Source organism: Hyaena hyaena, unplaced genomic scaffold, assembly GCF_003009895.1.
Source record: "Hyaena hyaena isolate Hyena2069 unplaced genomic scaffold, ASM300989v1 scaffold_180, whole genome shotgun sequence".
NCBI lineage: Eukaryota > Metazoa > Chordata > Mammalia > Carnivora > Hyaenidae > Hyaena > Hyaena hyaena.
The window spans coordinates 1625129-1639044 of NW_024080811.1; the positions used below are offsets into that span (position 1 = coordinate 1625129).

A 13916-nucleotide genomic window follows, 5' to 3' on the forward strand; every position below is an offset into this window, starting at 1 on the left:
AAATGTTTTATATCATTTTATTATTTTTTTTCATCACCCTCTCTCCCCTCCCTTCTGGTAACCATCAATTTGTTCTCTGTGATTAGAAGTCTGTTTCTTGGTTTCTCTCTCTCTCTCTCTCTCTCTCTCTCTCTTTCCTTTGCTCATTTGTTTTGTTTCTTAAATTCCACATATGAGTGAGATCATATGGTATTTGTCTTTCGCTGACTGATTTCATTTAACATTATACTCTCTAGCTCTATCCATGTCATTGCAAATGATAGGATTTCATTCTTTTTATGGCTGAGTAATATTCCATTGTACTTAAACATTTTTTTTTAATATTGATTTATTTTCAAGACACAGAAAGAGATACAGAGCGCCAACTGGGGGAGGGCAAAGAGAGAAGGAGACACAGAATCCAAAGCAGCCTCCAGGCTCTCAGCTGTCAACACAGAACCCGATGAGGGGCTCGAACTCACAAGCCATGAGATCATGACCTGAGCTGAAGTCAGACGCTTAACTGACTGAGCCACCCAGGTTTTCCTCCATTGTACTTTTTAAATGTCATTTTAAGAAATGTTGAATACATCTGTATTATTTTTTTTTAATTGGCTGGTGGCACTTACTAGGTCTGTTTATGAATGGCAGTCTAGTAGAAAGAATATGGATTTTGGAGTCAAACTGGGTCCAAACCTCTGCTTTGCCTGTTAGCACTTGGACAAGTGTCTTAATTAATCTTTCTAAACAGAGGCTTTAGCATCTCAACAAATAGAGATAATAGTAGCTACCACATGGTGTTGTTATGACAAATGAAATAAGGTTATTTGGAGTATTTAGTTTTGTATGTGGCGCAAATCAGAGGCTTCAGTAAATATTTGTAAAATGAATAAGTGGTAACTATTACTGTATCTGATCTTCCTCTTGGGGAGTCAACATACTCTATCTTTCAGATGTGTCATATTCTTTATAGACATGTATCCTTATTGCCATAGTTAAACTGCAGTTTGGCTAACTTCTTTTTGTGTAGAAATGCCCACTTCAACTACCTCACAACGTTTTAATTTTTTTTAATTCCAGATTAATCCATGGAGGGCAGTTGCTAAATGGATTGGCAGGCCCAACGGTAATGAATGCAGCTCCATTCCTGTCTACAACGTGGTTTTCTGCAGATGAACGGGCCACTGCCACAGCCATTGCGTCGATGCTCAGTTATCTTGGGGGAGCATGTGCGTTTTTAGTTGGGCCTCTCGTCGTTCCAGCCCCTAATGGGACGTCACCTCTTCTTGCTTCAGAGACTAGCAGGACCCACATTAAAGATCTCATAGAGACTGTATTATATGCAGGTGCTTTGAAGTTTATTTTCTTCCTGCTCTACTTTGTCTTTTATCCCAGTCATCTTCCCTCCACTCTGTATACTGGATCACTTCTTTTTTTTTTTTTTTTTTTTTTTTTTAAATTTTTTTTAATGTTTTATTTATTTCTAGGAGAGAGAGAGAGACAGCGTGAGCAGGGGAGGGTCAGAGAGAGAGGGAGTCACAGACTGAAGCAGGCTCCAGGCTCTGAGCTGGCAGTCAGCACAGAGCCCGACGCGGGGCTCAAACCCACGAACCGCGAGATCATGACCTAAGCGAAAGTCGGCCGCTCAACCGACTAAGCCACCCAGGTGCCCCTACTGGATCACTTCTTATGAAGTACTTAGGAGTTCCAAAATAGAGATATACATGTGTGCTTTTCTTGTCATAGAATATGGAGATGCCTATTTAAAACTTATCCTTTCTAAGAAGTTTAAGTTTAAAATGTATTACTGCTGCATGAAAGTTTATTCCTTAATTTTACTCTTCCCATCTGTTTACAATTAAGCACTGCATGGCACATTGTCTAGTGTGTTTTCTGGACGTCTTATCAGAATACAAAACTATTGGTAGCTGGCAAGCCCATTTTCTCTCTTGCCGTTCCCCTGCCCTTCTCTGACGTGGTATACCTAGGTCACCCACAGTTTATTCTCTTATGCACTTCTGTTCTCTGTATGTTTGGTCCATTGATTCAGGGTATTGACCTTTCCAAAACATTTTCTTGGTCCTTTCTTTTTATTTCTAGAATCATGTTCTAGTCCACTCTTCTATTACAGTCTTCTTAAATATATCTGCTTCCTTGTATGCCTATTTGTTATTTCCTTCTGCATTCAGAAGACATTTTGTAAGTTTTTACTATATACTAAGCACTGTGCTAAGCACTGAGAATTGGTTAAGGTCACTGATGAGACAGTTGCAATACAAATAGACGTACAGACCCTGAGAGACCTGACCTGCCTGAGTCTGGAGGGAAATTGAGGAGTCAGAGAAGGCTTCACCAAGACTGTGATAACTAAACAAATTTCAGAATTTCATAGGAGTTCACCAGGTGTTCCAGTGAGGTAGGGTATTCCATATAGAAGGATTAGCAACTGTAAAGGCAGATACGGTGTGAGAGAACTCAATATGTCCAGAGAACTGGACGTAATTTCATATGGTTAAAGTAGTGTAAATATGTGTCTTTGGGTATAGGTAACAAGTGGCAGAAAATGAGGCTAGAGAGATAAGGGACCATATTATGATGAACTTTGTATTAATTTATTCACTTATTAAGTGAACAAATATGTGTTGACCTTCTGTATATCTATCCCTGTGCTAGGCACTGAGGTAGACATGATTCTTGCTCTCACAGAACTTACAGTGTCCCAAAGGAACATACAGGTAAACAGCTGTAAAATAGGGTGGTAAGTGCTATAACTGAAGGCTGACGATTGCTCTGAGACCTCAGAGGAGGAGCACGTAACCTAGATTTTGAAAGTCAAATAGAGCTTTTTGATGATGCAGCATCTAAGTTGGAGCCTGAAGGATGATAGGAAGTTAGCCAAATACATTGGTCAGGAGGAAGAATATACTAGGAAGAGAGAGAGAGAGAGAGAGAGAGCACGCCATGGAGGAGAAGCCCAGTAAGGGGTGAGAGCCTGGTATATTCAAGCAACTCAAAGCCCAGGGTGGCTTAGACTCAGTGAGAGTAGTGACAGATAAAGCTAGAGAGGTAAGCCAGGCTGTACCAGCCTTTTAAGCAGGGCTAAAGGGTTTGAAATCCACTATATTGTAGGCAAAGGCCACACTCTGAAGAACTTTACACTAGAGAATTATGCAGTGATATTTATATTTCAAAATATGTTTTAGAGGGAATAAAACAAAAGCAGAGGTTGTGTTATATATAAAGCATTTAATCTATGCCCCCCCCAACAACTCCTTTTAAAGAAAAAGAATTGAAATTAAAAACAAATTTTTTTAATGTTTATTATTTCTGAAAGAGAGAGAGCGTGAGTGGGTGAGGGTCAGAGAGGGAAACAAAAGCAGGCTCCAGGCTCTGAGCTGTCAGCACAGAGCCTGATGTGGAGCTCAAACTCATGAACCGTGAGATCATGACCTGAGCCAAAACTAAGAGTCAGACACTTAACCAGCTGAACCAGCCAGGGACCCCAAAAACTTTTGTGTTTGAAAGGACATCCATCAACAAAATGAAAAGACAACTCACTTTGGGAATGGGAGAAAATAGTTGCAAATCATATATCTGATAAAGCACTTCTATCCAGGGGCGCCTGGGTGGCTTAGTCGGTTAAGCGTCCGACTTTCGCTTAGGTCATGATCTCGCGGTTCGTGGGTTCGAGCCCCGCGTCGGGCTCTGTGCTGACTGCCAGCTCAGAGCCTGGAGCTTATTTCAGAGCCTGTATCTCCCTCTCTCTCTGACCCTCCCCTGCTCACGCTGTTTCTCTCTCTCCTAGAAATAAAAAAAAAAAAAAAAAAAAAAGGACTTCTATCCAGAATATATAAAGAACTCTTAAAACTCAACAACAGAAAGACAACCCAATTAGAAAATGGGCAAAGGACTCAGATTTCTCCGTAGAAAATGTACGTGTGGCCAACAAGCCCATGAAGGATGCTTGTCAACAGTCATTAGCGAAATACAAATCAAAACCATAATGAGACACACTTCACATCCAGCAGGATGGCTATAATCAATAAGATAGAATGGGGCACTGGCTGGCTCAAGTGGTGGAGAATGTGACTCTTGATCTTGAGGTTGTGAGTTCAAGCCCCACATTGTGCAGGGAGATTTACTTAAAATCTATTTTAAAAAATGGGAAATAAGTGTTGGGAAAGAGTAGAGAAATTGGAACCTTCATATATTGCTAGTAGGAGAATAAAATGGTACAGTCACATTGGAAACAGTTTGGACAGTTGTTTGAAGTGTTAAACATGTAGTATCATATGATCCAACAGTTGCATTTCTAGGTATATACCCAAGTGTAGTAAAAACATATCCATGCAAAAAGTTATACACAAATGTTCATAGTAGCATCATTCATAATAGTCAAAAAGTGGAAACAATCCAAATGTCTATTAACTAAATGAATTAACAAATGTGCCTTATCCATTGAATGGAATATTATTTGGCAGCAAATAAGAATAAAAGTACTGATACATGCTCCAGCATACTTGAACCTTGAAAACATTATGCTAAGTGAAAAACGCTGGTCACAAAGGCCACACATAAGGTATGATTCCATTTACATGAGATGTCCATTATACTCAAATCCATAGAAACTGAAGGATAAGTGAGTGGTTGCCTAGGGCTAGGAGATTTGGGGGTGGGAAATGGGTACAGAGTTTCTTTGGGGGATGATGAAAAAATTCTAAAATTGATTGTGGTGATGTTGCACAGTTCTGTGAATATACTAAAAATTTATGAAACTCTTTACAAAAATGCCAATAGAAAGAGGGGCCAAAAATGCCAGTAGAATATAAACAAGGCAATCCCAGAAGAAGAAATAGTAATGGCCAATAAGTATGTGGAAGATGCTCATTCATTGTTGTTAATTAAAAGATCTGTAAATTAAAACAATTCATTATCTTCTTATTGCTCCTCAGACTAACAAAGAACAAAGACGTCATCTACGGTTAAGTGTCTTATAGGAATATTGTACCTTTTGCTCAGAATATAATAGCCCTAGAAGCATAATTATCCAACTGAAAGGACTCTAGAAATCACTTAGTTCAGTCCCTTTATTGACCACAAAGAATAAAGAATTCATTCAAATTACATTAATTAATGGCATAGGCAGGTCTCTACTCCAAGTTTCTTAACTTTTCTATTGGAGTCGTGCTTTTCTACTAAATTGGGCACAACAAAAGTTGGGATTTACACATGCCAAAACTCTGGACGAAATGATCAGGACTCCAAGGAACTTTTCCTTGTTAATGGTGCCAGACTAAGATTGTTTGGATGTTCTTTTTTTTTTTTTAATATTTTTATTTATTTCTAGGAGAGAGAGAGACAGCGTGAGCAGGGGAGGGTCAGAGAGAGAGGGAGTCACAGACTGAAACAGGCTCCAGGCTCTGAGCTGGCAGTCAGCACAGAGCCCGACGTGGGGCTCGAACCCACGAACCGCGTGATCATGACCTAAGCGAAAGTCGGACGCTTAACCGACTAAGCCACCCAGGCGCCCCTGTTTGGAAGTTCATTTTACTTCTAATTGCTTAATATTCTAATTAGCTAGCCTTTATATTCATTAAATTTTGTTCTCTGTTCCTTGGTTTCTTATTTTTGGATACTTTCTTATTTTGTTCAAATTCCCCATACAGCCTATAAATTGAGTCTGTCCTAAACTGTGCTTCAAGAATATCTGGTCATTGGTCAGAAAAAACAAATAAACTCTGACTCTGTCAGTTAGGCATCTGACTTTGGCTTAGGTCATGACCTCACAGTTAGTGAGTTCTAGCCCTGCATAGGGCTAGTCTATAATGACAGTGCTGAGCCTGCTTGGGATTTTCTCTCTCTGCCCCACCCCCACTTGTTCTCTCTCTCTCTATCTCTCTCTCTCTCCCTCCCTCTCCCTCCCCCTCCCTCTCTCTCTCAAAAATAACCTTAAAAACAAAAAACAAAAAAACAAAAAACTTTCTCCTAGTCTGTTCTTACAATTTCTGTATCTTATACTTTCTTTCTGAGTACGATACTTACTAGATAATTAACCTAGACCTGTTTCAAAATCTTCTAGTACAATACTGTTAGTTTTTAATGTTTCCTCTGTAGAGTAACATTTGTTTACTGTCTCAGTCTTTTCATCTATGTGGTACACCGTAGTATGACTTCTTACCAGACTTCTTACCTGACTTTTCACCTGCTAAAATTTATATCCTTACATACCCATTTTTTTTTCACATGACTGAAGTATCCTGGCTAGGTACTATATTTTGCTTATCTTTTTATGCCTAGTGCTTAGTTGATAATTTGTTAGATAAGTAAATACTTGAAACATTGAACTTTTTATGTTGTCTGGTTAACATTATATTCTCTTTTTTCTTCCCTACCCCCAGAATTTGGAGTTGTCTGCTTACTATTTTCTGCAACACTAGCTTACTTCCCACCCCGGCCTCCTCTTCCTCCCAGTGTTGCTGCAGCTAGCCAGCGGCTCAGTTATCGGCGGAGCTTTTGTAGATTATTAAGGTAAATATACTTCGAGGCACGGAGTGGTTTTGATTAGCACCTTGAAGATAATTTCACATTTAGTTAAGGTAATTTAAGATCGTGATTTTTGAACAACCCATTAATCAGGTTGCAAATAATCGATAAGATACTGATTAAAACCTCTATGATTTTTGCCTTTTCTACATGCCACCAATGCTATTATTACTTAATATTTTAAAGATCAAAACTTTTATTTAGACAGTTTTCTTTTATAAGGAAACATCACATAATACTCTGTGGAATTGTGGATTTTATATGTTTATTATATTTTTCCTAATATTTAAATTCTTTGTTCATTATATACTTCTCAATTCACATTAAAATAAACAAGTACTGTCAGTACTGAGTGAATAAACTATATAAGGTTTATTTACATCTCACCTAAAATTAATCATCTCATGCTGGGATCAGTACTTTTAAAACGTAATATTTTAGGGGCACCTGGGTGGCTCAGACAGTTAAGCGTCTGACTTCGGCTCAGGTCATGATCTCATGGTTGGTAGGTTCGAGCCCCGCCTTGGGCTCGCTCAGAGGCTGGAGCCTGTTTCGGATTCTGTGTCTCCCTCTCTCTCTGACCCTCCCCTGCTCACGCTGTCTCTCTCTCTCTCTCTCAGAAGTAAATAAAACATTAAAAAAATTTTTTAAAAACGTAATGTTTTATTGATGTAACTTAATGTAATTTTATTAAACTCTACCCTTGAATGTTCAAATGCCCAGTACTTAATTTAATTCTTTGAATATATAGACTGTCACATGTGATTATGATTTGCAGTTGGACCACTAGAACTTACCTTTTGAATTTTTGTCTCAGTTTGTTGTGATGAGTTTTTATTGACTCATTAGCAACTCTCTAGTTGGTTCTTTCTGTTTTTATTTTCCCCTCCTACCAAAAGTAAGTTCCTTGTGGCCAAAAACTATGTCTTTATAGCCACTTTAGTAATATTGTCTCATAGGAATGTAATGTGAGCCACATATGTAATTTTAAGTTTTCTAGTACCCTCATTAAAAAAAGTAAAAGAAACTGTAAAATTAATTCTAATAGCATATTTTATTTAACCCAGTATATCAGAAGTGCTATTGTAATATGTAATAAATATTCAAAATTATTGAGATATTTTATGTTCTTTAATTCAAACCAAAGTTTTGAAATCCAGGTGTATACTTTTACACTTAAAGCATATTGCCATTCAGATGCTAAATTTTCATTAGAAATACTTAGTCTGCATTGAAATTTCATTAAATTTACAATTGAAAAAGTTTTCATTGAGCAGTCTCGCACATTGCACTACTTAGCTAAAGTTCAAAATAACTATTTGCAATAATTCAAATTTTGAATCAACACATATTTAATATTATTTGAAAAATCTTATATTCGACAAGCAATTATTGGGGCTTTAATGGAATATCTTTTACTTCCATGAAATAGATTTAAAAAATTTTTTTCTTTATCATTTTTTTTTTTAATTTTTTTTTTTTAATGCTTTTATTTATTTCTAGGAGAGAGAGAGAGACAGTGTGAGCAGGGGAGGGTCAGAGAGAGAGGGAGTCACAGACTGAAACAGGCTCCAGGCTCTGAGCTGGCAGTCAGCACAGAGCCCGACGCGGGGCTCGAACCCACGAACCGTGAGATCATGACCTAAGCGAAAGTCGGACGCTTAACCGACTAAGCCACCCAGGCGCCCTTCTTTATCATTTTTAACAAAATTCTCATAGCTAAAATAACACTTTCTCTTACCATTTCTCCATCTAAAAGTGGTTTTCTTTTTGTACAGGAATCCAAACCATTTTATAACTGGCCAAAGTTATAAGTCAGATCTGTTTAAAAAAATTGTTTTTTATTGTTTGTTGGACATTTAATTCTGGTTTTCGGCAACTAATTTTTCTTACTCCTTTTTGACTAATAAAAAGTAGCCTATAAAATTTACTCTGTATCTGTTGAATATGTCCTTTAATATTATCCACTTAATGGTCTTTACATTTTTTTTTTTTAACATTTAATTATTTTTGAAAGGCAGAGAGGCAGAACATGAGCAGGAAAGGGGCAGAGAGAGAGGGAAACACAGAATCCAAAGCAGCCCAGAGCCTAACATGGGGCTCAAACTCACAGACTATGAGATCATGACCTGAGCCAAAGTTGGATGCTCACCAACTGAGCCATCCAGGCACCCCAATGCTCTTTACATTTTTTTTTACACGGCATTCATTTTGCTCTGCTGCAACAGATTGCAGTTCCCATTCATTGTGAAATTTGTAACATACTTTTTTGGGTAAAATATTCAAATAAGCAAATTACAATGTTATGTCTATGTGGAACAAAAATAATGAGAACTGAGTCAGTTCATTGACACCAAGATCAGTGACAGGTTCTAAAACTATAAACAACACATGCTACACCCACACATTACAGTAGAATCTTACCCAGTGCTGGGTGCCTGGGTGGCTCAGTCGGTTAAGTAGCTGACTTTGGTTCGAGTCATGATCTCACAGTTTGTGGGTTCGAGCCCCAAGCCTGCTTTGTATTCTGTGTCTCCCTCTCTCTCTCTGCCCCTCCCCCACTTATGCTCTGTTTCTCTCTGTCTCAATCATAAATAAACATTAAGAAAATTAAAAAAAAAAATCTTACCCAGTGCAGCAGTTAAACTGAAATGTAGTCCTACCAAAAAAATAAAGTTGTGATTAATGGGAAAGTACTTTTCACTGCTCCTGTTTTTTAAGTTTAATTTAGTTTAAGTAGAATGAAATAAAATAAAAAATTCAGTTCCACGGTTGCACTAGCCACATTTCATGTGTTCAATAGCCACATCTGGCTAGTGGCTACCAAGTTGGACAGCATAGCTATGTAACATTGGTTTTCAAACTTTGACTCACAGCCAACTAATTTAGTAGGGTGACCATCTTAAAAAAAAAACAAAAGAAAAAAAGTAGAATGAAATTAGATTGGAAATAAATATTCTATCACCTGCAGTAAGGATACATAATGTTGTGAGACTTTTGTTTCAGAATATATGTCTGTGTATGTGGGTAGATCACAAAGTAATAATGTATTTCTTGCTTTGGAGTATAGTAGAAAGTTTTTTAACTTGCGGCACCTGGGTGGCTTAGTTGGTTAGGCACCAGACTCTTGACTTTGGCTGAAGTCATCATCTCCCAGTTTGTAGGGTTGAGCCCCATGTCACACCCTGTGCTGACGGTGCAGAGCCTGCTTGGGATTCTCTCTCTCCCTCTCTCTGTGCCCATCCCCAACTCATGCTTTCTCTCTCTCTCAATAAATAAATAAATAAATAAATAAACTTAAAAGAAAAAAAAGCCATATCTCTACAGGGGGCCTGGTTGGCTCAGTCAGTAGAGCATCTATCTCTTGATCTCAGGGTTGTGAGTTCAAGCCCTATGTTGGGCGTAAAGCCTACTTTAACAACAACAAAACACATCTCTACAGCACTTAGGATATTGCCTTCCATAATGGGCAAATTAAATATTAGTGAAATTGAATGGTGATCAATGGCACATATTTGATCACATAGTTTAAAATGATAGTTATTCTAAGTTTATTTATTTTGAGAAAGAGCATGAGTAGGAGAAGGGCAAAGAGAGAGTGAGAATCCCATGCAGGCTCTGCAGTGTCAGTGCAGAACCTGATGTGGGGCTCGAACCCACAAACTGCAAAACCAAGAGTTGGACGCCCAACTGACTGAGCCTCCCAGGCACTCCTAAAATGATAGGTTTTTTTTTTCAATGCTATTTAAGTTTTTCTCCATGTAATACCAGAGGTTAGATAGCAATTTAAAAATGTAGAAAATGAGGGGTCACTGAAGGATTTTAAGCTAAGGAGTTAGGTAAAAAATGATTCTGACAAGGAAAAACAACCTAAAATTGTCACTCTGACCACCGTATATACCCCGGGTTTGCTTCTAATTACTCTACAATCAAGATCTTTATTCTCTGTTTAAACTATAAAGTATAAGATCTTTCCCCCTATAAAAAGCCCTTTTCACCAATGCCTAACATTCCTTTGTTTCTTCCATTATTTGTCTGGTTATTCTGCAGGATTGTCTGCTTTTCCCTTTGGCTCTCTAGGGTAGTTCTTTGGACCTACCATGCCCCATTCCCCTAGCCTATCAATGTAATTTTCTCTGGCCCTTCAAAGGACTCCTGAAGTCACTACTTTCTGGATTAATCAGAATTAACTAACTGCATTCTAATTCCTTTGTCTGGGGAAACAACAAAATCCTTAGTTATGCTCCAAAGTTTTCACCACTATTATCTATTTACTATCCACGTGATTCCCGTGTCTTACTGTGTGTTTAATCTGTGTAATCGAAGTAAGCCTTCCTTTCCCTGTATATATTAATTTAATGTTTGATGATGGTAGTTGTTGTCTTTGCCTTTTAGACTTCAAGAGTGGAGAGCTGAGTTGAATGGGTTTCTTCAGAGCACATGAACACATTTATTCATTTATTTATTCATTTGTTCATTTATTTATATTTCCCGCTCCCATTTCCCTCCCTCTACCCAGGCCATCTCTTAAATGCATTTAATCTTTCTTTTTTGTTTATTTAATTAATTTACTTTATTTTGTAATACATGTATTGTTTTGTAGTACCTGTGTTTATCTAAATGATGGCATATTATGTATCTCAGTCTGTGACTTTTTTTCACTAAATACTATGTGGTTTTTTAAAATAACTTTTCATTTTTGGAAGTCATAGGTAGAATAGTTAAAGGTAGAATAGTATAACCCCCATATGTCCATAACCCAGTGGGAATGGTAACTGATTATTGTTTCTTCTGTAATCCACCCACTCCTCCACTACTTGTATTATGAAACAAATCCAAGATAACCGATCAGCCATCAACATTTCAATATGTGTAATAATGTTAGAAAGGTAGGGACTCTTTTACAAATAGTTTTCTAATATCAAATCAAAGTTTAAATTTCCAACTGTCTCATAAATGTTTTTTTAACAATTTGAGTGAGAATTCTTAGGTTCATGCATTGCACTTGGTTCAAGTGCCTTTATAACCTATAGGTTATAACCTATACTTTGGAAAATAGATCCCACAGCAAGATTGCTAGGTCATAAGATATTTTAAGCTTAATTTGCCAAGTATTGCCAGATTATTCTAAAAAAAATGCCTGCCTTTAACTATACCTCCATCAGCAGTGCCCCTTTCCCTACATGCCTACAAAACTTGATATAATTCATCTTCATAATTTTTGCCAGTCTATTAGGTATGAAGTAACACATCTTTTGTTTAATTTGCATTTTCTGGTTATTAATAAGTTAGAGACTCTCATGATGTGATAGCTTGCCTTGTGGATTTCATCTACTATAAATTCCTCTTCGTAGCTTCTATCCATTTCCTAATGGTAATTACTTTGGTATCTTTTTCTTAATGATCTATATATTCTAGGTATAACCTCCTTGTATACTAAAAAATTGCAAATATCCCCACTCTGTCATCTGCCTGGAAACTTTGTCCATGGACTCCTTAATTATCAACTTTCTGGTTTTATCTTTTACATTAGTTATTCAACCCACCTAGATTCTACCTCAGTATGTGATATTAACTAATAATGTAGGAGTTTGGGTTTTTTTTCCCATAAAAGAAACTAGCACTACTTACTGAACAATTGTTAGCAGTTTGTTAGCTCTCTTTTCCCTTCCATTTTGCCAGTTCTTTAGCCATTCCCATACTAGGCCAAGCAGTTTGTCTTTCTCTCTCTCTCTTTTTTTTTTTTAATGTTTATTTATTTTTGAGACCGAGAGAGACAGAGCATGAGCAGGGGAGGGGCAAAGAGAGCGGGAGGCACAGAATCCTAAGCAGGCTCCAGGCCTGAGCTGTCAGCACAGAGTCTGATGTGGGGCTCAAACCCACAAACCATGAGATCATGACCTGTGCCGAAGTCAGATGCTTAACCAACTAAGCCACACAGGTCCCCCAGTTTGTCTTGATATGTGATAGGATAAGGGCTTCCTTTTTCATATTTTTTAAAAGATAAGTTAGCATTCCAAGAACTTTTATTCTTCCATATAAACTTTAGAGCATGTTTCTTAAGTTTCTAAAAAATTCAGCTGGAACTTTAGTATTGATTATGTTAAATTTATAGATTAATTTGGGTGAATTGACAGTATAGACCATCTCTCCATCTATTTAGATCATTTTCTATGCCCTTAATTAGATTAAAGGTTGCTTCCTCCTCCACCCCCTCCACCACCCGCCCCCCATAGATCTTGGACTTTCCTAGCTATTGTTAGTAGTATGTAATTTTTATTACATTTTTAAAATTAAAGTTTTTATTATTGAGATACTTATAGATTCACATGCAGTTGTAGGAAACAATACTGAAAGATAACGTGGGCTCTTTACCCAGTTTCCCCCAATGATAACATCTTACAAAACTGTTGGTAGTCAAGATACAGAACATTTCCATCCTCACATGGATTCTCTTTTTTGTTTTTTGTCCTTTTGTAGCCATATCTACTTCCCTCCCATTCTACTCCTTAACCCCTGGCAAACACTGATCTGTTCTCCATTACTATAATGTCAGTTCAAGAATGTTATGTAAATTGGTTTAAAAAATAGAGAGAGAGAGAGAGGCAAACAGGAAACAGACTTAACCATAGAGAGCAAACTGAGGGTTCCTGGAGGGGAGGTGGGTGGGCAATGGATTAAATGGGTGATGGACATTAAGGAGGACACTTGTGATGAACACTGGGAGTTGTATGTATTTGATGAATCACCAAATTCTGATATTACACTATATGTTAACTAACTGGAATTTAAATAAAAACTTGAAAGAAAAACCCATAATTCTCGGAAGAATCATCCAGGGTGTTTTGTGTATGAGTAGTTACTCCTTTTTATTACTGAATAGTATCCCATGGTGTTGATGTACACAGTTTGGGTAACTGTTGACCTGTCGAAGGACATCTGGGTTGACTTCAGCATTTGGGCCGGGTGGTGGGGGTTGGCTATTATAAATAAATATTTGTATATAGGTTCTTGCCATGAACATAGGTTTTCATTTCTCTGGGATAAATGGTTAGGAGTGTAATTGCTAGATTATATGGTAGTTGCATATTTAGTTTTTTAAAAACCTGCCAGGCTATTTTCCAGAGTAGTTGTGCCATTTTTCATTGCCACAAGCAATATACAAGTCATCTAGTTTTGGGACATCTTCACCAGACTTTGGTGTTAACACCATGTTTTTGTTTTAGACCTTTTGATAGGAATGTAGAAGTACAATCTGTTAGAGGGCAGTTGGCATTATCCAGTAAAGTTACAAAAACACATAGTCTTTTGACATGGTAATTGCACTTCTAAAAGTCAGTTCTCCAAATGTCCTAGTGCAGATGTGAAATGACTGTAAGAGCAAAGGAATAAAT

The 13916-nt window shown here is 37.4% G+C and overlaps 1 protein-coding gene across 1 annotated transcript in view; it reads left to right on the forward strand.

Annotated features, from left to right (window-relative positions):
• SLC49A4 (solute carrier family 49 member 4) overlaps positions 1-13916 on the forward strand; it is a 76806-nt gene that overhangs the window by 26187 nt on the left and 36703 nt on the right. Inside the window, exons 3-4 of the mRNA XM_039240651.1 lie at positions 1060-1325; positions 6378-6507. Coding sequence (XP_039096582.1) covers positions 1060-1325; positions 6378-6507 — 396 coding nt within the window. The remainder of the gene's footprint in view (positions 1-1059; positions 1326-6377; positions 6508-13916) is intronic.